Source organism: Schistocerca gregaria, chromosome 1 (genome assembly GCF_023897955.1).
Source record: "Schistocerca gregaria isolate iqSchGreg1 chromosome 1, iqSchGreg1.2, whole genome shotgun sequence".
Classification (NCBI taxonomy): domain Eukaryota; kingdom Metazoa; phylum Arthropoda; class Insecta; order Orthoptera; family Acrididae; genus Schistocerca; species Schistocerca gregaria.
Window position 1 is genome coordinate 570,117,004 of NC_064920.1, and position 25,669 is coordinate 570,142,672.

Here is a 25,669-nt window from a genome sequence, read left to right on the forward strand (position 1 = left end):
CGTCTACGTGAAAGTGTGCTTCATTACTCATGAAGACTATAGCGTCTGCATCTACCGTAAAAATGTTGTACAGTACGAGACAAAACTCTCTGCTCTGCACAAAATACCCTTCACTAAGCTGCTGGACGATCATTACCTTTTAGGGTGAAACTTAAGATCATCGTGTAAGATGCGGTGAAGCGAACATCGTGACATATCCAGCGCTACAGCCGGTCGTCCAGCCGATCGTTTCGGACTACCAACAACTGCCGTCCCACTCTCTCTATATTTTCCGGAGCACGAACTGAACGGGCAAGACCAGGTGCTAGGTGGTTTCTTTTTCATCACAGATCCAGTGCTTCAAAACGCTGCAACCCATCGGAGTACAGTACTTCGATCAGGCACTGCACCTCGACGTCCAACTAGAAAAGTTTGACGGAAAAGACGTTGCACCGTGATTACGGAATCACTGTGTCTAAAGTACTGCTCGACAACAAACACACGATGCTCTACGCTCCAACGCTCCATAGCGACTGAAACTGCATTGTATGGGCAGCCTGCCAACATTCATTCAAAGTCAATACCCCCTCTCGTCGCCGCGTACTAGCGGTTCAAAAAACATGCGTTTCCTCTGCTCCACCCTGTATAATCCGAACAAACTAGAGAGAGAGAGCTCACAGCTCCTGCTTTTATATACTCCTTAAAGAAATTACGGCGACTCCCTTCAACTTGCCTTACAGTTTCGTTACATAAACATTTCTCTGGAACATTCTTTATCGGAACGTAAAAAAAAATACATACCTTACATTAAATCGTGACCTTTTCTCATTACTTTCCAGTTTTTTTACACAGTAAATGTATTTTAGCCTTAATTAAAAGACTGGGACATAGTCTATTAATAACTCCAAAAAAGTAGCTTTTCAGCGTCTACGAAGGGAATCTGTCGATTCTAATGACTTTCTAAATACATAGGACGCATTACAGACAAATCCACGTCATCCCTAGATCACGTAACCACTGTGCCAATGTATATTTCCAACACAAAACAAATTCTGCTCATCTTAATGCTGTCGGCATAATTCACCTAAAACTTTGGATGACAATATAAAATTGGAAATCGATCCGCCCATATTCTAAACACACTGAACGCGCCAAGAAAGACCTATCATTCCTCACGTCAGATACGATTACAAAATGTATCGCAGACAGAAATCTAATTTTCTATTGCACGAAAGATTATTTAATTGACCTTCACGTAAATGCGACACGAATGTGCAAAGCTAGAAACAATCTATACAGAATGAAGTAGATTCAATCGACCCGTATCAGTATCGTAAGGCAAAGCGTCTATACTACAAGGAAAATTGACACATCCTATCCTGACAGTAGCCAGAAAGGATTTCTACATGTCGGGCTCCAGTAAATGCTGACCCGACAATTCATATCTTCCAGTTTCGACCCAGAGATTTGCTGCCCCAGCAGATAGATGACTATAGAATTTCGACGCTGACAAGGGACTATAGTAGTTCACGCTAATATGCGTTCGTGAGAATAAGTGTTCGTGTAAAATCAGACGCTTTTCAATGTAATGTTTTCGTAAGTCTGTTGTCACAGACAAGTTTTACGCAGGAGTCGTTTATAAACCGTCAAATTCAGTATCAGAAGGAATCAAAAATAACTCTTGTACTAGTAGTACTGCTTGCAATCCAGTGGGCTGAGTCAATCTTTAAGCGCAGACACGGGCACCATTACCCGTCACATGTAAGCTGTAATAAGATCCCTCGATGATTCTATGACCACTTGCTATTGTGTCAAAAACTAAAATCGTTCAGTACACCAATTTTATACGTGGCCAACATGTACCTAGTTGTTGATAACTTATGGTGAGACGCTGCGTAAAGAGAAAGCTCATCGTCATTGTTAGTAGAATTTTTTACGTTATGCATTGCCTTTCCATGCACTGTTTGCAACTGTAGAAATACTGTTCTTGAAAACAGAGACGTTCACAATCAGCAGGGGCAGCGTGTGTCCTTCTAAATAGTCGAAAGTGTGTGGAATATGAGGTGAACCTATACTTCTGTAGAACTGAACACAACCCGAGCACGAGTCGATACAGACGAACTGGGTCGGTGCAAACGTTTGTGCCGTTTTCACAGTGCCATGATTTTTTTTAGTACCGTGTACAGTAGCTTACATTACAATACAATACACAATAACAAGAATGATGTACAGACAGTTACGTAATCACCATCCTTATAAAAAAAGATGGCGATGTACTGGAGGACAAAATTATGGAAATGGAAGAGGATGTAGATGAAGATAAAATGGGAGATATGATACTGCGTGAAGAGTATGACAGAGCACTGAAAGACCTAAGTCGAAAAAAAGGCCCTGGAGTAAGCAGCAGTCCATTATAAGTACCGACAGCCTTGGGAGAGCCAGCCCTGACAAAACTCTACGATCTGGTCAGCAAGATGTATGAGAGAGGCGAACTACCGTCATACTTCAAGAAGAATATAATAATTCCAATCCCAAAGAAAGCAGGTGTTGACAGACGTAAAAATTACCGAACCACCAGTTTAATAAGTCACGGATGCAAAATACTAAAACGTATTCTCTACAGACGAATGGAAAAACTGGTAGAAGGCAATCTCGGGGAAGATCAGATTGGATTCCGTAGAAATGTTGGCACACATGAGGCAATACTGACCCTCTGACTTATCTTAGAAGATAGAGTAAAGAAAGGCAAACCTACGTTTATAGCATTTATAGACATACGTGGAAGAACCCTGGAGATACTAAAAGGTATCAGATAGATTATATAATGGTAAGACAGAGATTTAGGAACCAGGTTTTAAGTTGTAAGACATTTCCAGGGGCAGATGTGGACTCTGACCACAATCTATTGGTTATGACCTGTAGATTAAAACTGAAGAAACTGCAAAAATGTGGGAAATTAAGGAGATGGGACCTGGATAAACTGAAAGAACCAGAGGTTGTACAGAGTTTCAGGGAGAGCATAACGGAACAATTGACAGGAATAGGGGAAAGAAATACAGTAGAAGAAGAATGGGTAGCTCTGAGGGATGTAGTAGTGAAGGCAGCAGAGGATAAAGTAGGTACAAAGACGAGAGCTGCTAGAAATCCTTGGGTAACAGAAGAAATATTGAATTTAATTGATGAAAGGAGAAAATATAAAAATGCAGTAAATGAAGCAGGCAAAAAGGAACACAAACGTCTCAAAAATGAGATCGACAGGAAGTGCAAAATGGCTAAACAGGGATGGCTAGAGGACAAATGTAACGATGTAGAAGCTTATCTCACTAGGGGTAAGATAGATACTGCCTACAGGAAAATCAAAGAGACCTTTGGAGAGAAGAGAACCAAGTGTATGAATATCAAGAGCTCAGATGGCAGCCCAGTTCTAAGCAAAGAAGGGAAGGCAGAAAGGTGGAAGGAGTATATAGAAGGTTTATACAAGGGTGATGTACTTGAGGACAATATTATGGAAATGGAAGAGAATGTAGATGAAGACAAAATGGGAGATACGATACTGCGTGAAGAGTTTGACAGAGAACTGAAAGACCTGAGTCGAAACAAGGCCCCCGGAGTAGACAACATTCCATTAGAACTACTGACGGCCTTGGGACAACCAGTCCTGAGAAAACTCTACCAGCTGGTGAGCAAGATGTATGAGACAGGCGAAATACCCTCAGACTTAAAGAAGAATATAATAATTCCAATCCCAAAGAAAGCAGGTGCTGACAAATGTGAAAATTACCGAACTATCAGTTTAATAAGCCACGGCTGCAAAATACTAACGCGAATTCTTTACAGACGAATGGAAAAACTGGTAGATGCAGACCTCGGGGAGGATCAGTTTGGATTCCGTCGAAATGTTGGAACACGTGAGGCAATACTGACCTTACGACTTATCTTAGAAGAAAGATTAAGAAAAGGCAAACCTACGTTTCTAGCATTTGTAGACTTAGAGAAAGCTTTTGACAATGTTGACTGGAATACTCTTTTTCAAATTCTAAAGGGGGCAGGGGTAAAATACAGGGAGCCAAAGGCTATTTATAATTTGTACAGAAACCAGATGGCAGTCATAAGAGTCGAGGGGCATGAAAGGGAAGCAGTGGTTGGGAAAGGAGTGAGACAGGGTTGTAGCCTCTCCCCGATGTTATTCAATCTGTATATTGAGCAAGCAGTAAAGGAAACAAAAGAAAAATTTGGAGTAGGTATTAAAATTCATGGAGACGAAGTAAGAACTTTGAGGTTCGCCGATGACATTGTAATTCTGTCAGAGACGGCAAAGGACTTGGAAGAGCAGTTGAACGGAATGGACAGTGTCTTGAAAGGAGGATATAAGATGAACATCAACAAAAGCAAAACCAGGATAATGGAATGTAGTCGAATTAAATCGGGTGATGCTGAGGGAATTAGATTAGGAAATGAGACACTTAAAGTAGTAAAGGAGTTTTGCTATTTAGGAAGTAAAATAACTGATGATGGTCGAAGTAGAGAGGATATAAAATGTAGACTGGCAATGGCAAGGAAAGCGTTTCTGAAGAAGAGAAATTTGTTAACATCGAATATAGATTTATGTATCAGGAAGTCGTTTCTGAAAGTATTTGTTTGGAGTGTAGCCATGTATGGAAGTGAAACATGGACGATAACTAGTTTGGACAAGAAGAGAATAGAAGCTTTCGAAATGTGGTGCTACAGAAGAATACTGAAGATAAGGTGGATAGATCACGTAACTAATGAGGAAGTATTGAATAGGACTGGGGAGAAGAGAAGTTTGTGGCACAACTTGACTAGAAGAAGGGATCGGTTGGTAGGACATGTTTTGAGGCATCAAGGGATCACAAATTTAGCATTGGAGGGAGACCGAGAGATGAGTACACTAAGCAGATTCAGAAGGATGTAGGTTGCAGTAGGTACTGGGAGATGAAGCAACTTGCACAGGATAGAGTAGCATGGAGAGCTGCATCAAACCAGTTTCAGGACTGAAGACAACAACAACAACAACAACAGACTTACTGAAAGCTTTTGACAATGTTGACTACAATATTCTCTTTCAAATTCAGAAGGTGGAACGGGTAAAATACCGGGGGCGTATGGATATTTACAATTTGTACAGAAACCAGATGGCAGTTATAAGAGTCGACGGGCATGAAAGGGAATCAGTGGTTGGGAAGGGAGTAATAAAGGGTTGCAGCCAATCTGCAATGTTATTCAATCTCTGTATTGAGCAATCAGTAAAGGAAACAAAAGAAAAGTGCTCCGTAGAAATTAAAATCCATGGAGAAGAAATAAAAACTTTGAGGTTCATCGATGACATTCGAATTCCGTCGGAGACAACAAAGGACCTGGAAGAGCAGTTGAACGGAACGGATAGGACTTGAAAGGAGGATACAAGACGAACGTCAACAAAAACAACGAGGATAATAGAATGCAGTCGAATTAAGTCACGTCGTGCTGCGGGAATTAGATTAGGAAATGAGACACTTACAGACTTTTGTTATTTGGGGAGCAAAATAACTGATGATGGTATAAGTAGAGAGGATATAAAATTTAGTATGGAAATGGCAAGGAAACCGTTTCTGCAGAAGAGACATTTATTAACATCGAGTATAGATTTAAGTGCCAGGACGCCGTTTCTGAAAGTACACTCCTGGAAATGGAAAAAAGAACACATTGACACCGGTGTGTCAGACCCACCATACTTGGTCCGGACACTGCGAGAGGGCTGTACAAGCAATGATCACACGCACGGCACAGCAGACACACAAGGAACCGCGGTGTTGGCCGTCGAATGGCGCTAGCTGCGCAGCATTTGTGCACCGCCGCCGTCAGTGTCAGCCAGTTTGCCATGGCATACGGAGCTCCATCGCAGTGTTTAACACTGGTAGCATGCCGCGACAGCGTGGACGTGAACCGTATGTGCAGTTGACGGACTTTGAGCGAGGGCGTATAGTGGGCATGCGGGAGGCCGTGTGGACGTACCGCCGAATTGCTCAACACGTGCGGCGTGAGGTCTCCACAGTACATCGATGTTGTCGCCAGTGGTCGGCGGAAGGTGCACGTGCCCGTCGACCTGGGACCGGACCGCAGCGACGCACGGATGCACGCCAAGACCGTAGGATCCTACGCAGTGCCTTAGGGGACCGCACCGCCACTTCCCAGCAAATTAGGGACACTGTTGCTCCTGGGGTATCGGCGAGGACCATTCGCAACCGTCTCCATGAAGCTGGGCTACGGTCCCGCACACCGTTAGGCCGTCTTCCGCTCACGCCCCAACATCGTGCAGCCCGCCTCCAGTGGTGTCGCGACAGGCTTGAATGGAGGGACGAATGGAGACGTCTCGTCTTCAGCGATGAGAGTCGCTTCTGCCTTGGTGCCAATGATGGTCGTATGCGTGTTTGGCGCCGTGCAGGTGAGCGCCACAATCAGAACTGCATACGACCGAGGCACACAGGGCCAACACCCGGCATCATGGTGTGGGGAGCGATCTCCTACACTGGCCGTACACCTCTGGTGATCGTCGAGGGGACACTGAATAGTGCACGGTACATTCAAAACGTCATCGAACCCATCGTTCTACCATTCCTACCCGGCAAGGGAACTTGCTGTTCCAACAGGACAATGCATGTCCGAATGTATCCCGTGCCACCCAACGTGCTCTAGAAGGTGTAAGTCAACTACCCTGGCCAGCAAGATCTCCGGATCTGTCCCCCATTGAGCATGTTGGGACTGGATGAAGCGTCGTCTCACGCGGTCTGCACGTCCAGCACGAACGCTGGTCCAACTGAGGCGCCAGGTGGAAATGGCATGGCAAGCCGTTCCACAGGACTACATCCAGCATCTCTACGATCGTCTCCATGGGAGAATAGCAGCCTGCATTGCTGCGAAAGGTGGATATACACTGTACTAGTGCCGCCATTGTGCATGCTCTGTTGCCTGTGTCTATGTGCCTGTGGTTCTGTCAGTGTGATCATGTGATGTATCTGACCCCAGGAATGTGTCAATAAAGTTGCCCCTTCCTGGGACAATGAATTCACGGTGTTCTTATTTCAATTTCCAGGAGTGTATTTGTATTGTATTGTAGCCATGTATGGATGTGAAACATGGACGATAAATAGTTTTCCTACTATTGAATCCCAGGCCCCCATGACTATTAAATTTACGTTTCCCTTTAGTATCTGAATAATTTCTTTTATCTCATCATACATTTCTTCAATCTCTTCGTCATCAGCGGAGATAGTTGGCGTATAATCTTGTGCTACTGTGGTAGGTGTTGGCTTTGTGTCTATCTTCGCTACAATAATTCGTTCACTATGCTGTTCGTAGTAGCTTAACTGCCCTCATACGTTTTTATTCATTATTAAATCTATTGCCGGCTGCTGTGGTAGAGCGGTCCTAGGCGCTTCAATCTGGAACCGCGTTGCTGCTACGGTCGCAGGTTCGAATCCTGCCTCGGGCATGGATGTGTGTGATGTGCTTAGGTTAGTTAGGTTTTAGTAGTTCGAAGATGTTAAGCCACTTAGTGCTTAGAGCGATTTGAACCATTAAACCTACTCCTGCATTACCCCTATTTCATTTTGTATCTATAACCCTGTATTCACCTCACAAAAGTCTTGTTCCTCCTAACCCCGAACTTCACTAATTCCCACCATACCTAACTTTAACGTTTCCATTTCCCTTTTTAAATTTTCTAATCTACCTGCCCATTTAAGGGATTTGAAATTCCACACTCCAATATGTAGAACTCCAGTTTCTTTTCCCCCCTTGTTACGACGTCCTCAAGACTTGGCGCCACCCAGATTTACGAATGGGGGACTATTTTACCTCCGCAATATTTTGCCCATTTAATCATACAGTAAAGCTGCATGCCCTCGGGAAAAATTACGGCCGTAGGTTCCCCTTGCTTTCAGGCATTCGCAGTACCAGCACAGCAAGGCCGGTTTGGTTAATGTTGCAAGCCCAGATCAGTCAATCATCCAGACTGATGCCCTTGCAACTACTGAAAAGGCTGCTGCCCCTCTTCAGGAACCACACGTTTGTCTGACCTCTCAACAGATACCCCTCCGTTGTTGTTGCATCTACGGCACAGCCATCTGTATCGCTGTGGCACGCAAGCCCCCCCACCAATGACAAGGTCCATGATTCATGGGGCCTTGTCAAGGTATGCACACCCAAACGGTACAGAAGGCGTCGCAGTGTCAGACATGTGCGGAAAATCTTTCTGCTCTGCCACAAAAATTCTCTCCTTGGTCGAAGCCGCAATCACCATGGCGTCGTATGCACATATAGACTTTCCGGGACCTTTTTGGAACACTCGTTGGTTTATTTTGGTAGACACTTACAGTAAGTTTCCTTTTTCTGTGGCAATGAACTCGACAACGTTACGTAGTACAATTCAGTTGTTGTTCTCAATTTTTCACCTCGATGGATTGTCTGAAGTCCTAGTGTGGCACAACGGCCCTCATTTACCGTCAAATGAAATTGAATCATTCTGTGTACGCAATGGCATACAGCATCTAACTATTGCACTGTTCCAACCATAGACAAAAGGCGGAGCGGAACGTTTTGCCAGACCTTTCAAGCTGCAGATGGCCAAACTTCAAACTTTACGCATCAGAGATCAAGCATTGAAACATCTCGCTTCCTATCGCTAACAGTAGTAAAGGAGTTTTGCTGTTTGGGGAGCAAAATAACTAATGATGGTCAAAGTAGAGTGGATACAAAATGAAGACTGGTAATGGGAAGGAAATCGTTTCTGAAGAACAGAAATTTCTTAACATCGAGTATAGATTTAAATGTCAAGCTTTCGAAATGTGGTGGTACAGAAGAAAGCTGAAGATTAAACGAGCAGATCAGATAACTAATGAGGAGGTATTGAATAGAATTGGGGAGAAGAGGAGTTTGTGGTACAACTTGACAAGAAGAAGGGACCGGTTGGTAGGACATGTTCTGAGGCATCAAGGGATCAGAAATTTATCATTGGAGGGCAGCGTGCAGGGTACAAATCGTAGAGGGAGACCAAGAGATGAATACACCAAGCAGATTCAGAAGGATGTAGGTTGCACTAGGTACTGGACGATGAAGAAGCTTGCACAGGATAGAGTAGCATGGAGAGCTGCATCAAACCAGTCTCAGGACTGAAGATCACAACAACATCGCTCGCATATACGAGACTGAACATCGCCGGAAGAATTACTTCACAGCCTCCGCCATCGGACACTGCTCCGCTTGCTCCACCATCCTCAACATCCGGGTTTGAAGGAAGGCCGGAAGTATCGCTTCGCGCCGCATGATATAGTGTTTTTCAGGGGTTTCAGCGGCAGCAGAGGGTGGGCGCGAGGTGAGGTTCTTCGTCGATTTGGCTCATGTACGTATCTCATTTCAGGCCCAAACGGATTGCAGCGCCGACATCACGGTCACATTCAGCACTGTCATGTGCACAGTGATTCTTCTATGTCACTTCCGACGGATTCACGGATCCCGGGGCCGGCTCGGCCACAGCAGCCGCCAGAGGGTTTTATCACATCATGGGACGACATTTACATCCTCCGCTTCCTCTGTTCCTACCGAAGGAGCTGGACCCGCTCACGCCACAGCAGCCAACGCATTCTACATCTTGTTGTATGGGCCTCAGGAGTTGGACGCGTACCCTTCTGGTCGTTTTCCTGGGGACGTTTCTGCCAGATGGCACAGTACGACTGGAGGTCTGTCGTCCCCTGCAGCTCCAGCGTCCAGTCCATCGCAGCATCCACGCTCTTGCCTCCTCAGCCGTTGTTCAGCTCCTTATATTATGACGGTCCGTCGCTTTCAGGTGGGGATGACGGCGTAAAATTCAAGCGCCGGCACGCCAGGCGGGAATGAAAGAGCAGAGAGGACTGTGACAAGACGTTAGCCAATTGGATGCTGACCCCTCTCCAGAACTACAACGCGACAGCAGCGGCCTCAATACGAAGAGGACATTAGCGCCACGCTGGACATGTCGCAGCCCAGTTCTACAGCAGCATGAAGCCTGGCTACTAAGACAGAATCCTCAACACACTTATTTTGTCTGTTGCCCTTTGCTTGCGATTCATCTGTTTAACACGTAGTTAAGTACAGTAGTTTTTTTTTCCTTTTCGTAATGAAAACTCATTCATACGATTTGTTTGAATGTTGTCTAGCAATCCAAGAGAGTAGGTAGACACCCCACAATTCGACGCCTAGGCAGGATTCAACAGTGCCTATGTTTTTCTTTCGAACTTCTGTGATTTTCCGTTTTAGAGATGTCCATTCCTCTTCAGGTGTTGTGCTTACTGAGCTATTCCTACTGCTGTATCTAGGGCCTCAGGGAACTTCAAGCGCACCTCATCATTCCTTAGCACTTCCGTATCCAGTTTCAAATGGCTCTGAACACTATGGTCGTAAGTCCCCTACTTAAAACTAACTAACCTAAGGACATCACACAACACCCAGTCATCATGAGGCAGAGAAAGTCCCTGACCCCGCCGGGAATCGACCTCGGGAACCCGGGCGTGGGAAGCGAGAACGCTGTCGCACGACTACGAGCTGTGGGCTGTATCCAGTTTCTTAGCATATTGATTCTTCATACGTCAGCCTACTCTTCATCATTGCTACATCGTGATTTGAGTCTATATATGCTCCTGCGCACACCTTACGATCTAGTATCTGATTTCGGAACCTGTCTGACCATGATATAATCTTACTGAATCTTCCCGTTTCACTTCGCCTTTTCCATGTGTACCACCTCCTCTTGTGATTTTTGAACAGAATATTGGCTATTACTAGCTGACGTTTATTACCGAACTCTATTCGTCGTTTTTCTCTCTTATTCCTTGTCCCAATCCTATATCCTCCTGTAACCTTTTCTTATACTCCTTCCGCTACTACTGTACTCCAGTTCCCCATGACTATTAGATTTTTATCTGCATTTACGTGTAGTATTACCCTTTCATATCCTCATACTTTCTCTGTCTCTTCATCGTCAGCTTGCGGAGTCGGCATGTATACCTGAACTATCGTAGGTTTTGGTTTGCTGTAGATTCTGATAAGAACATCCCTACTACGGAAATGTTCACAGTAACGCACTCTTTGTGCTACCTTCATTTTCATAACGAATACTATTCCCATAACACCATTTGCTGTTGCTGTTTATATCACCCTATACTCATCTGACCAGAAATTCTTGTCTTATTTCCATTTCACTTCACTGTCTCCCTACTATATCCATCTTCAGTCTTAGCATTTATCTTTCCAGACTTTGTAGCTTCCCTTCAACGTACAAGCTTGTGGCGTTCCCCGTCCCCACATGTAGAAGATTTATCTTTTCGTTAGTCACTGAAACTTTTTCTCATGATCACCTCCACCTTGGAGGCGCCTCTCGGAGATCGTAATGGGGAACTATTCCAAAATCTTTTTGCCACTGGAGAGATAATTATGACACTGTTTCAATTACAAGCCACATGTCCTGTTTATACATATTATGGATCTTTAATGCAGTGGTTTCCGTTTCCTTCTGCATCCTCAAGCCGTTGATCATTGCTGATTCTTTCGCCTTTAGGGGCAGTTTCCTACCCGAAGCACAAGAGACACGAAAAAAGCACTTCAGTTTGCGCATCATTTCCCGGAAGGCATCGTGCACACTACACACAAAATCATGACTGATAGCAAAAAGAGTTATTTTGTGAACAAATCCATTGTTTTTCCACACGCAGGTTCCCATATATCACTTCTAAAAACAATTCTCTAGCAGTGGTTTCCATCTGGGAGGTCAAATCGGAGGCGCTTTGTGCCTGTGACTAGAAACATCTTGCATTAACCGCTTGTAGACCACAAAAATACATTGCTTCCACCACCATACATCAAATTAGGCTTGTAGTTTGTAAGGCTATCTACACGGTAGATCCTGCGCACCTTTCTGTGAAATTTCCCTTCTTCAGTTAAAAAAAACTGAAAGCTGTCTTTTTGTTGTTCGTCAGATTTACAGCTTGATTAAGGATCAGCAATTTGAGTGTACAATGAACGTTAGAGAATAGTGTGCATAGACTGCTTTCTATTCTTCACGGAAGACTGTCTACGGAATAAAAACAAAACAAGAGAATGACAAAACAATGCGGGAAATTATAGGGAAAGAACGGTTTTATCAGTACGTGGAGATGGGGAGGATGTACCAGGGAAGATGGAATAAAAGCGCGATGGCTGACTACTGTTGTGTGTTAAGAGCGAGGAGCGTTCAGTGAGGAAATCAGAAACGCGAAATTTCAAAAACTAAGTGTAACACGCTACTGACAATGCTGGCAAGAGTACTGTGTATAGTTGTTCTTTTACTATGTTCCTATCAAAGTAAGCAATAATTATTATAAAAATATAGAACTTGATGAAATTTTGTTTTAGTATTTGTGCTTCAGCTACTTAAATCCTCAAAATGTTAGACCTCATGTTGTGAAATGTTCTTATGTGATAGAAAACAAATTAGAGTAATTTTTAAAATCGGGTTTACTAATTGATTATAGATCACTTATTTGTGAGCAACTATGTGACGGCAGTTTTAAGGCTGGTTCGTGTTACCTGTAGTTCAATGCAGCTGTTCAGCTCCGATCCTCTGCAGGTGGTGGCAGGTGTGTTCCCAGTCGTAGGGTGGGGCCTGGCCCCCTTGCTGTCGTGCGCCTTCTACTCGGCCAACTCGTCTGTGCCGTGTGGGAAGACGCCCTTCCCCGTGTGGCTGCCACCAGCCCTCCAGGTGTCTCCAGGATACGAGGTGATGTACATCACGCAAGTTTCTAGCCACCTGGTGACAACCAGTACCACCACTGGCGTGAATCTGTTCTTCATCAACCTCATGCTGATGATCGCTGCTGAACTGGATGTCCTCAATGAAAACATTTCTGATGTCCGGAAGGCCACTGGTAAACCAGCTGGTGGTGCAGTTGAGGAGGGCGCAGTAGCATCCTATGTTTTCACCGCTGATCGGCGAACCAGCACCCAGAACGGGTTCGGAAGACGAGACATCTCAGATGGCGTGCAGTCGTCGGGTTCTGTTCAGCGTCACACATCTGGAGACATCATCATCGATCCTGATGATGAGATGTACCAGCAGCTAGTGGTGAACATACGCCATCATCAGTATATGATCGAGTAAGTTATGTGAAACATCAATCAACATTTCAGCGATACATCATAATACTAAATTGAGTATATACATTGTTGAGCCAAAATATTACGACCAACTGCTAGCTGGCACGTTTATCCATTTTTGGAACTCAATATAGCAGCTAATCTGTGGGACACGGAATCGACAACTCCTTGGTAGTTCTCCCGAGGTATGTAGCAGAAGACGTCTACGCAGAGGTTATGCAGTCTCTTAATTATGGGACCCTGTCTAATGGTCGCGGATCTGTCGTTCGATAGCGTCCCACATGTGTTCCTCTGGGTTCAGATCAGGCGAATTTGTGACTAAGAGCTTAACGTGAGTTCACTATCATGCTCCTCAAATCACTGTAGGAAGAATCTGACTTTTTCACACCGACTGTTTCTCTACAGGGAAACGTCATCACCTTCAGGGAAGCATGAAAGGATGCAAGTCGTTTGAAGTAATGATGATATAGTTCACAGCTGTGGTGATGTCTTTGATTAAGAACCTATGTCCCTTGGAAGTCCTAGTGAAACGTATAATGTTACCGACAAAGGCCAGCGCCCATGGCACAGTGAATGTTTCGAGCAACCGTTCGCCTTGATGATTGTATCCGGATGCGACCGTCACCTGATGTAACACGAAACGCCATTCGTTGGATCAGGCGACATACATACATTGACCCACAGTCCAGCCTTAATGTCTGAACACTACAATTGTAAATGACGATGTAGTTGCGTCAACAAGTGAGCATTTAGGGGACATCTGCTGCAGAGTCGCATCTTCAACAATATGCCCTGAACGAAGAGCTCGGAAACAGTTTCACCTGTACCTTGCCATCAGATCTGCCACAGATCGTCGCCTAACCCGTTCTACACAGCGGTTAAGCCTCCATCCTCCACGTCCTGTCACGGGACGTGGACGTCTGACACCTTGTTAGCAACTCGTCATCTTACCATGCTTCAACCACTTTGCAAAGATGCTCATAACAGTAGCTCAAGAGCAGCCAATTGGCTTCGTCGTTTCTGAGCTGCTCGTTTCCAATTGCTCGGCGATAACAATCTAACCTTTGCCATTCCTGCCCCTATATTTCCCAATTTACGACCCGGCATCGACACTAGGACGATTCCTCATTCGTCTCGACTCCGCTTACGTACTTTCTGTATCGTATCAAGCGCCCGCAGCGCCAACAGGCAGCATTTCATCTCGGGGTGGGCACTGGTCATAATGTTTTTGCTCTTCATTGTGTTACTGTGAAGCTCGTTGTGTTACTTTAAGACGGATTGCAGTATAAGGATAAGTACGGTCTGAAGATGGAGGACAGTGCTTGAAACAGGCAACCTTGAGTTAATAAAACATTTATCGACGGACTGGTAAAAGTGTTTATTCTAGATAGTGTGGCGGATGCCTTTCCTATAAGGAGGAGGAATATATTGAAGGTAATTTAATAGCCCCAGGCCCTAATAATTAAGTTTAGCAAAACCGTAAGTTTGGTTTGGAATTTGGTTTCGCTGAAGCACTTCATTTAGTGGCATAACTAAGGATCCCCTAGAAAATTACGTTACCAATATGAAAGTTATAACTAGTGCCCCAGCTTCAGGCTGACTGCAGTGACCGCTCTAGCTCCCCTACTAAACAGTTCAACAGAAAACATTAATAAAAGCCAAAAATTATTTTAGCTGAGAGCACTACTTAAAAACTGCAATCCAAGCAATATTACTTGGAAGCAAATAGAGCACACTTTCATGTCAGCTGATTTTGTAAAGGAAATGATGTAATGAGGACCAGAAATTAATAATTTTTTCTATAATATTGCCAGTACTGAGCGTCGCAAAGGAATCTTTTTAACAAACAGCTTTGGTAATATCTTCACTTAACACTTCCTGGCTGATAGGCAGTGGTCGAAGTATAAAACTCTCCCCTGACGTTTCGTCTCCGACTGCTGGACACATCCTCGGAGGTACACCGGCGAACTACTGACGTTAAAGAAGACTGTTGGTTTGAAGAAGTCAATGTGGCCTTGAAAGAATTACCAGGACAGTTTTCTAAATGTTTTGAGCACACAGCTAACCTTTTATCTGTTTTCGATCTGTTTCCGTGGTTATTTGCTGTAGCTGTTAAAGCGGCAAATCCAATTTAAAAGATAAATACTGTTGTGCTAAAATTGTTGAGAAATATGAAATCGAAGTATCAAAGATACTTCTGCAGCGTAGTCTAAACTACCTTGCCAACAGACGTGCAGGCATTATACTGAAACAGAGGGACTCCATCTGCCAATATTCCTATGTGTTTGGACTACGCTGCTGAAGTTTCGCAGGGAAGCTCTTACAGTCCCGATGTCTCCCTGCGTGATAACCATATCTTTGGTGCCTCAAGAAAGACCTCCGTGGCCATCTCTTTCCTTCGGAAGAAGAGATTCACGCCTTTTCTTTCGGTTTTGTAGGCAACCATAAACATTTTCCCACGAAGACAGTAAGCCTCATGTCTCAAAGTGGAATAAAAGTGTTAACAGTAACGAGAATTACTTTTGAAATAATTCAGAGTTTTCCTACTTTTTCCATATGTCTCGTTTCCATTTGTCTGTCCCTTATACGTCAGTTAGAGTATTGCATCGTTGACATGGGGTAACACCAGTGCAAGATATCATTTACTGTCGGAACAGAGAAGAAGTAGAGACTGCAGAATACGAAAAAACTCCATTTGACACTCCTCACGAATATTACATAATTAATCTTTCATGCACATCAGTGTTTGGCACTATTCTAAGACTTACCTACTGTTTGCTAAACCGGTACCACTGCCCATCGCGGCTATACCCGTAGTGACTCTTTTGTTTTGAAAAACATACTTCTGTTTTCAGATGTTCAAATGTGTGTGAAATGTTATGGGACATAACTACTAAGGTCATCAGTCCCTAAGCTTACACACTACTTAACATAAATTAGCCTAGGGACAAACACACACACCCATGCCCGAGGGAGGACTCGAACCTCCACCGGGACCAGCCGCACAGCCCATGACTGCAGTGCCTTAGACCACTCGGCTAACCCCGCACAGCTATCTGTTTTCAATTACTGTTTAGTATGCGATTGAAAAATTGAACGAAATATCATTATTCATAAATAAGAAACTACATTTATCATAACATGTATCGGACGATTTTTCTAAGTGGTACAAACTGCAGGAAACGATCCCTAAGACCATAAGAAGAAGGAACATGGATATGCACATATGGCCGGAAACACATTTCAAGAGAGTTACACCCACTTGAAGGCGGAGATATAAGATCTTTGGGTGTTTAGGTTTCATTGATTGAAAGAGCTCTTGAGAAAACATAAGATGTTTGGGAATTTTCTACTAGTGCCTTAAGCTGTCGGCACACGGACCGTGTTGTCGAACGCCAACGTTGAGCGTGCCGAGTTCAACTTGCTGCTGAACGCTCAGAAACGATGCGACATGTGCACACGATACGTTGGCCCCAACGTGGTAAACGCGATTGCAACGCTCTCCAGCGGTCGTTGTCGGCTGTATCTGGCTCATGAACCACAGTGTTTAGCCGGCCGAGGTGACCGAGCCGTTCTAGGAGCTACAGTCTGGAGCCGTGCGACCGCTACAGTCGCAGGTTCGAATCCTGCCTCGGGCATTGATGTGTGTGATGTCCTTAGGTTACTTAGGTTTAAGTAGTTCTAAGTTCTAGGGGACTGATGACCTCAGAAGTTAATTCCCATAGTGCTCAGAGCCATTTTTTGAATCACAGTGGTTACGAAATGGACGGGCGTAAAATACCTATATTAGTCCCATTAAAACGTACTTTCCCCCCTTGTCTATATGCTAATCAGGCAGTTCTGTCCGTGGTATTCATAAATTAAAACTTCGATATCCGTATTATAATGCAATAGGGAAAGTACCACGTCGAGTCAATAAGCACATCGGCTTTTAAAAGTTCCATTGCAAACGTGCGATACAAATTTACAATAGTTCTCCACGTTATATGAAAATTATTTCATAACTCTCACTTTTTAGTAAAACCCTAAGATCACTCATACTTGATCACTGTCAGTATTAAATATCAGAATCTCTACAACAGTTGAATTAGAAAACTTAAAAGAAAAAAAGGGCGAAATATGTTACTGCAGGTAGTGTAAGATGTCCTGTAGATTAAGCAAACAGAGTAAACTCACTCGTCTGCTTACGTAACATCGGATATTATCGTATATATTTAAACTAGTAAAAAAGTGTCAGAACTTATTAAAAACATGAAGGTTAGAAAAAACAATATTTAGAAGTAGTGGGACGAGAACTACAAACCAACAATGTTATTATAACCGAGTCTATGACGCTACTCATAGCGATAATGCGCCCACTGGAAGTTTAGTATACCTACCTGGTTACTATGTCATAAAGCTTCACTTGTAGCTAAATTACCAATTGAATATAATTATAACAAACTGTTGCAAGAACAATGCGTTTTTAATGGATCCTCAACATGCCGTTGTCCTCAAATGGCATACTCTCGTAATAGGCAAGTTACAATAATTATTTTACCACGAATATGACGTTTCTCGTAATTTCAGTGCAACGAATCATACAATTGACGGCTGTTTCCGAGAGTTCCTCGGAGTGCTGTTGCTCAGAAACGGTTTATATACATACGAGGTTCAACTGAAAGCCAATATGTCGCCTCATAGCTCTGCACCGAAGGGATATGGCGTTCATGTGACGTAGGTATCATTCTGCTGTCTCATAGGTCAACTTTCAAGCGCGCGTTCAGAATATCTGACATACTAAATATTGCTCTGCACGTTTGGATAGACTCACCAACGTGATATTCAACGCTCTGACATCAGCAACTCGGCACGCTGGACCCTAAACGTTCGGATGCACGGTCCGTGTGCCGACGACTTTTGCTCCACTCTGAACACGGCAGTGAGCTGTGAACCACCATCATGTAATAGTCAAATTATTCTTCGTACCACCAAAAGCTTGTCTTGCAGCGAGGGACGCAGGGTGATCCACAAAAAGTGCACATCTGCCCTGTCTGACAAACATTGTGGAAGGCGCCATAAAGGTAGTCTCATCTGTGAACAACATGAATGATAGAAATCTCAGTGCTGCACACACCCCCATATGCCGAGAGCAAGTAGCACGTAATGCACAGAGGAATACTGAGAACATGATCATTTTGGTGGTCCAGGTGTTGTGGTGTGGGGATTCGTTATGTTGCCTGGACATACTGACCTCAAAAGTCTACTTTATTGTGTTACTGTACTCCTTTCCAAAGCGCATCGTTCAGAAGTGCGTTCAGTCCTGACTCTTGACCCGAAAGATTTTGTCTGAGTGATTGGCGTGACTGTATCGAACACAACACGTGGAGGGGCTCTTGGCACTAGAGAATATTCGGAGAATGGACAGGACTGGCCGTTCCTCTGTCTTAAATCTCACTGGGCACTTGCGCTATACGTCGGGGACAACTGCTGGACGGTAGATGGTGCATGTGCGTGAGTCCACATGCACAGACGACCATCCAGCACTCGTCAACCGCCTTGGTGGATGCATGCAATGCCCTACCACAGGAGCTACTTACCAACTTCGTGGCCTGCGTGGGAGGACGTTGCAGATCAATCACTGCTATCCGTGGTGATCACGCACTCTGTCAGTTACCATGTCCCGTCATTTTTAATGTCCAGAGGACGATAATGAATGGCGGTGACTCCAGTAATGTCTTTGAATGAAAATGTCATTTCCGTTCGTCTCATTTAGTTACCCTCCGTATTATACTGTTAACGTAGTTGATTATGGTCCAAGTTTCATCGTACTATCTTACTTGAGAGTGCGACACCATGAAAAAGTTACTTCCGTCCTTAAGTGTTGCGCAATAGTGTATTTATGCAGTTCACTGAGGAAATTAGTTACTGTTATCGGTACTTTTAATATCCTCGTGCTAAGCCACAAGTGACAGATCGTCAGAATGTCCAAATTAGTTTTTGTTGGCTTCGGGCATGTCAAAAATTTGAAAGTGGAAAAGCATAGGGGTAGTTTTGACCTCTGAGGTAGTCTTTCTTGCTTATGAGATTGTTCTGGGTTACTCATCAGTATGTGAGTGATTGGCGTGACTCTAGATGGTAATCGATTTAATTTAGTGACCGAAAATCGAAACGTATGCAATTTCAAGTCTTTTCAGCGATGGATGAGAACTTCCAATACAATGAGTCACTCAATACAAGTCGAGCAAGGTACTAGATTTAACACTAGTCACATAACAGCACATAACTGGTGATTACACCATACTGTAAAATCACATAGTCTTTCGCAACCCATTAGTTCTGTTAACTTACAAATATTGCGACTTGACCATTGGAAACACTATGGAATTTAGAATGCGTGAATGCCTTTAATAGAGATAAGACAATAACACTAAGCAGTGCGTTGGGGTGTTCACTTTGCATCGAGAGACTGCACGGGAGTAAGTCTCGGATTACAAATGATGGAAATGATGACGCTGCGAGTGGCGTGACGCTCATCGTTCAGAATACAATCCCTGGTCGCTGTGACCGTTAGTGAGTCTATGCATAGTCGTTACATCTTCAACAGTCAGTTACTTTCCTGACAATGACGGCCTCGGGTATTGTGGAAAGCTAGCTTCGACCATTAATGCTAGAAAGGCATTGGCAACATTTAATAGCAGACTCTCCTGTGTCCGCATCACCTATCCAACCAGCGGAATACGATCTTGAGTTTAGTAGACTACAGACTACTCACGTTTGTCGTGAAAGATGCTGCACCGTTATTTCTGTTCTTTTCTCTTTTTCCTCATTCCCATACTCGTCGTTGTGATTGCTGTAAATTCTATAAACATTAGTGTCTTGTCTCAAACCAATGTATTTGTAGCTCTCTGTCACCTGTCAAATGTAGCCCATGAGAAACATATTTTACTTCTCTACAATGGTTTTACATCAGCAACTTCTTTTTTCGAAATGTTAACTTAGCTGCAAGAACTATTGTCTCCAATTTTTTTCATAACTGCATATATATACACATAATTATATGTGTATTTTGTTTCTGTTTCAGGTCTGTCACACTGCTGCAAACGGCAATGGATTACCCAGTTTTTATTCTCTTATTCATGAACATGTCTACCATATGTGCGAACATATTAATCATTTTTGTGGTACGTGTAATATGACAAGCGTATGTTGTTACTAAAGCCATGTCAAACAGAATTAAGTTAAATTTTCTTATGTTTACAACGGTGTGATTCACACGAGAACATATCACTGGTGATAATACGAGCATAATTCTCGACATCCAACTCACGAGGGACAGGTATTTCTGATACAGGAAGAGGTTTCTAGAGCTTACAGGGGTCAAAGATAATGCTCTGATAATGGATTGAACTTCAGCTCAATATAGGTAGGAAATTTTGATCTAGATAACAGAAGTGTTGTAGGTAAACATTTATGAGAATGTTGTGAACAATGAGCTTGATGATCGTCAAGATGCTATTAACAGTACTGTTCACAAGTGGACATAGCACGGAAACACTTGGAATGTTGAAACATCATCACTGTGAAGGAACGTCACACCAATCCTACGAGATCCATCCGCAGCTACCTTGGATCCGAAGCGACAGATTAGCTTCGACCGGTCGATAAATACAAGACCGTGGTGAAAGTAGTAGTACTCGTATTTGAAAAGAAAGGTAAAATGTGAGTCACTCAATCCGTTAACAGGACCTCTAGTCTGACGAATTGTGCAGTCATTCGTTCTCCGTCGCACTATGATGGAGACTACCCAGCCTGCCCTTGATAACACACTGAGAGGAACTGGGGCTGTCTTGGACAGTCTCGAAAGAAAAAAATTCCTACCCCTCTCCGTGATCGAACCCGAGATCTCCAGGGCGGTGTCCCGCACTCTACCCCCACGAACATCAAAACCAAAGCAATAATAAAAGATAATATTATTATTCGGAGGAAACTGCGAGAGTTTGGTACAAGTTATACAACTTAAGGTACTTGAATCTGGTTAATCTACGACGTCTTCACAGCTGTTCCCTCTGAGGTAACTTTCGTTAAACATTTATCGAAATTTCTAATGCATGAAGCAAGTCAGTCTTTTTTATTTTCTCGTGACCATTATCAAGTACTAAAATAGCGTAGATTTATGTTATTCAGGCGCTAGTCCAGAAACTGAACCCAGTTCTTTGCTTTCGTGTGGTACCAGACAACGCCTTAATTCTGAACTCGTGGTCAGATGTTTTCTCAGTCAGTATTACTATCCTTCTGTTTTAATATTCACTGGGGTCATCCCGAATATCTTTCTAGATCAGTGTAATGAGAGAAAGTAAACGCAAGAGAAAGTCAGTTGCTTTGGGAGTTCTGGACAATTATGATCTGAAGAGCATCTTCTGAGTATAGAATAACTGGAAAATGATACTTGTCAAGTGGGGCTTTGAGAATACTGCGCTAGCTGGACAAGAGACAACCATTTCTCGACTGGATAGAACTTTGTTGCAAGAGACATGAACATACACTTCAGTGTATGTGATACTGCCACATGTGGTCATAAAAATAGTTTTAGTAGTGTGAGAAACTTATTAAAGATTTTTAAAAAAGTACTGCTCTTGCTTTACAAGCCAATGCGATCAATAACTTTTTTCGGAGAAACTTTTAATATTTTTCGTACACTGCACTATTTGACAAACTCTAGTTTTATACATCAAAATAATCAACAACCAGTTGCAAAACAGAAATTTAATTTCTTAACCGGTTTCGGCCACTTAGTGCCCTTCTTCAGAAGATTATACCTCTCGCATCACTTGCGAGTGTCAGCAGCAACATGCATACATGCCTACGGAATTTTGACGTATGCATCTTATCGTTGACTCTCGAAAATAGTTCCACAGATACAAACTTCTGAAGAAGGGCAGTAACAAGTGCCTGAAACCGGCTAAGAAAGGAAATTCCTTATATGCAACTGGTTGCTGATTATTTCTATATAAGAAAAAAATTATACTTCTCTACATACGATCACAAACAGTGGTTCACGTTTACGTTATTGGGATCATAAGTGATGTAGAATTTCATCCATTTGAAGAGTACACTCTGTTGGGAAGCTCTTCATTTGAAAGTCAACGATATACAGTTCTCTACTTCCAGAAAAGCATTGTTCCTGCACAGCCTGCTTTCTTTAGATATCTAGGATGTTGTGCTCTCTCTCCTAGTGTTTTGCTAACGACGGTTTGATCAAAATAAACGATTTTTAAAAAATATAAGAGACCATCGCAAGCTCAGTAAACACACGGAACATCATATAACAAATAAAAGCAGTTGAAGCTTTTCCTACCTCTTGTTGACGCTTTACTCGTTTGCGCTCAACTAGGAAGTTCCGGCCGGGGACAGTTAACATTTCTGACAGACAACAGCACTGTAAATACGGTTTTGAAAACATTTACCTTTAGCACGAATCTATCGGCAATGTGTCAACGCCATAAAACTCGCCATTTCACTCCGCAACTAACACGATGATAAGGTCAGAATAAAAATGAAACACTAGTAGCACTTACACACCGACCTTATGTAGCGCATTTTTATTTTTTAGACACGCCTTGGAATAAATGCTCATGCGGTATGATATTTTGTCTGTCATTGGGGTGTATGTTTCCTGTTGACTCTTTTACTAGCGAGTATTTATAAAGCGTTCCATATCTACAACTAATTCAATCCGTTCTCTGCGGAACAAACTGCGCGACGTATCTAACATACTGTGGTCGAGATACCGACGCGTAGCAAAGGCCAATATGAAAACCTAACGAGTTAGAAGCCGAAGAGAATTGTCTCAAAAATTAAAAATTGAAGCTGTAAACAATGCTATGTGACAGCGATATTTGAGAACAAACTAAAATTCCAATTCGATTTGCTATATCCTTTAGAACTTTTCCACATATAAGTCTTGCTGTAATCGTGCTCTGAATGCACACCTAGTATTTTAATTTTACGACACAGCGCAAAGGACTTACGTAAGGTGAGAAAAGAGAGTAACGTTAAAGGTAAATTAAAATTTATCATCGTAAGACACTGCTGCGTATTACATAATGAATTTCAAGGCGAACAACAAATTTCAGTTAGTAAAATTGTTCGATATTTAGTCAGGTTAAAGAGGTTTCGCCAGATATTGTGGTCTCAAGGCAAATATATTCCATCTTTACCGATCTCACTATAAATAAAATACTGTTAATTTCTTTAGAAAAGTATAAGTAAACAGTACTGTATTCAAAGAAGTATATCATACACTATTAGTTACAACGCATTTCCAATGTTACAACACACCCCGGAAAAAGTAATGGGACAGGAGCTATGCACCTTTGTCTGAATCATTTATCACATAGTCTATTCTATCAGTGCAGTGAATTTCAACGTCCACCCTGCAGTATCATTAGGCTTACTAACAGTATGCACTATTGTTTCAGAACGGCATGAATCCTGCGTCAGCCCTCAAGTCTGTAGTGGCAAGCCTCTTCTTCATATCTGAAACTGCAATTTACTGCTGTTTTGGTCACATCATCGTTCAACAAGTGAGTATGGGAAACAGGAGTGCCATCCTCTATATTAATACTAAATCAATGATTTCATTCGTAGCTTAAATCGGAGTATTGTGTTGCACTAAGTCTATATCTTTAACACTACACCTGCTCCAATAATCTCATTTCAGAGAATATAATATACTGTGATGTGCAAACAAGTATGTTTACTTGTAAAAATAAGAAAGGGCTAAAGCCATAATTTTTATAAAACATTAATTCCATGACACTTCATTTGTGTCGTCCTTAGGCCTCTATGCATACTGAATGGTGTTACCCAACTCTCGGTGTATTGGGATGGGTTCCATGTATATCCACTGGTCTCGTGGACTTCTGTTTACACAATGTGTACGCTGTAGCCGACTAGCAACTGCCTGGTGGAAAGTATTATAATGCACATACATTAAACTGTTACAGAGTTTAGTGATAGTGTTATTATACAGGAATATTTCTGTTGTCTGGGATTTATATATGCACTTCATTCATTTGCAGAAACCGTTAAACACTAATCTCTACGCTAAATGTAATGCATTTGTTTGATAGTTAAGTTCCAAGGACGACCTTTTCCACACACTGTCTACCACAATGGAACAACAGTCATAAGGACGTCCTTCTACACACGTTGACTACTCCGTGGGAACAGTAGTAACATTGTTATTTTTTATTCCATTTTAAGGTTTTATGGACAAGATTAGCATGTATTCTTGGTTTTCAAATGATGTATTGAATTGTTCATTAAAACTAAACGCACCTTGTGTGTGTTTTGTCGTGTTGCGCTCTCTTGAGTCTATTGAAAGTCGCCTTGTTTATTTGCAAGTTCGTTCACCAGTCTCCCCAGATTCTCTCCAACTCCAAGTCGATGTAGTGTAGCTGAAACTTTCTATAATAATTAGAATGACTGGAAAGCGCAGTATTTACGTTCGGGTGTCACCTAATTATTTGTCACAGATGGATACACGTTCATTGTTTCCTTGAATACAAGTTTTGCTCTTACTATCGAGTTTTAATACGTAAAGTTGGAAATTATAAATTCCCTTCGTCTTTGTCAGAACAATAACAAAATTGGAATCGGTAACAGTACATTCGACAACAGAGACAATATAAACCAGAGATAATGCAACGATAATGCTCGCTTTCCTTATGCAAGGAGTAACGTCTTGAGTTCCTACACACTGCACGGTACCTGACACAGTTATTTCATAAATAAAACCGGATGTTACACTGTCACGTTGACCATCCCACAGAAACATTGTTTCGTGACTAAATGTAGCCTTTGTGTTAACTCGGTGTATAAGCTGTCTCCATTCCACATTTAATCCAAATCCATGCATCCGTTTCAGTATGAAGAACAAACGTACCTACACATGTACACACTCACAAAAATTGTCATTTATATATAAGACTGGGAATTCAGAAGGTTATCTCCATAACCGTACATGTCCATCCGTTTTCTTAATATTTTAAGTACTTCAGAATCTCCACTGTATTTTCCGAAATGGCAGATATTGAGTTTAAATACACTGAAGCTGCAAAGAGACTGGTACAGGCATGCGCATTCAAATACAGAGAAACGTAAACAGGCGGCATACGGCTCTGAGGTCTGCAACGCCTACATAAGTCAACAAGTGTCTGGCGCAGCCGTTAGATTGGCCCACTTGTGTATCCATGATGACTGCACTACATAAAGCTTCACACATCGCCTTGGCCCGTCAACACCTACATTGGACTGTTGATGACCTTTCCATGCGCGTGATGTTCACATCTCAAAAGCGTCCATCCTAGTTCTGTCTTTCTCCTTCACTTCCCACGTTTGACACCATAGAGGAAAACACGCTATACAAAACAGTTCATTAATCTTTCTTCTTATTTCGGCTTTATCGCTGCAGAAAGCTTTCCTTTTTCCTCTTTCGCTGTTGCTATTTTGCTGATTTAATTTCTGTGTTACTCTTCCAGTCGCA

The 25,669-nt window shown here is 42.7% G+C and overlaps 1 protein-coding gene across 1 annotated transcript in view; it reads left to right on the forward strand.

Moving 5' to 3' along the window:
• Positions 1 to 25,669, forward strand: part of LOC126360777 (odorant receptor coreceptor-like) — a 113,147-nt gene that overhangs the window by 21,154 nt on the left and 66,324 nt on the right. The window contains exons 2-4 of the mRNA XM_050007741.1: positions 12,614 to 13,140; positions 20,204 to 20,303; positions 23,601 to 23,705. Of these exons, the coding sequence (XP_049863698.1) occupies positions 12,614 to 13,140; positions 20,204 to 20,303; positions 23,601 to 23,705 (732 nt within the window). The remainder of the gene's footprint in view (positions 1 to 12,613; positions 13,141 to 20,203; positions 20,304 to 23,600; positions 23,706 to 25,669) is intronic.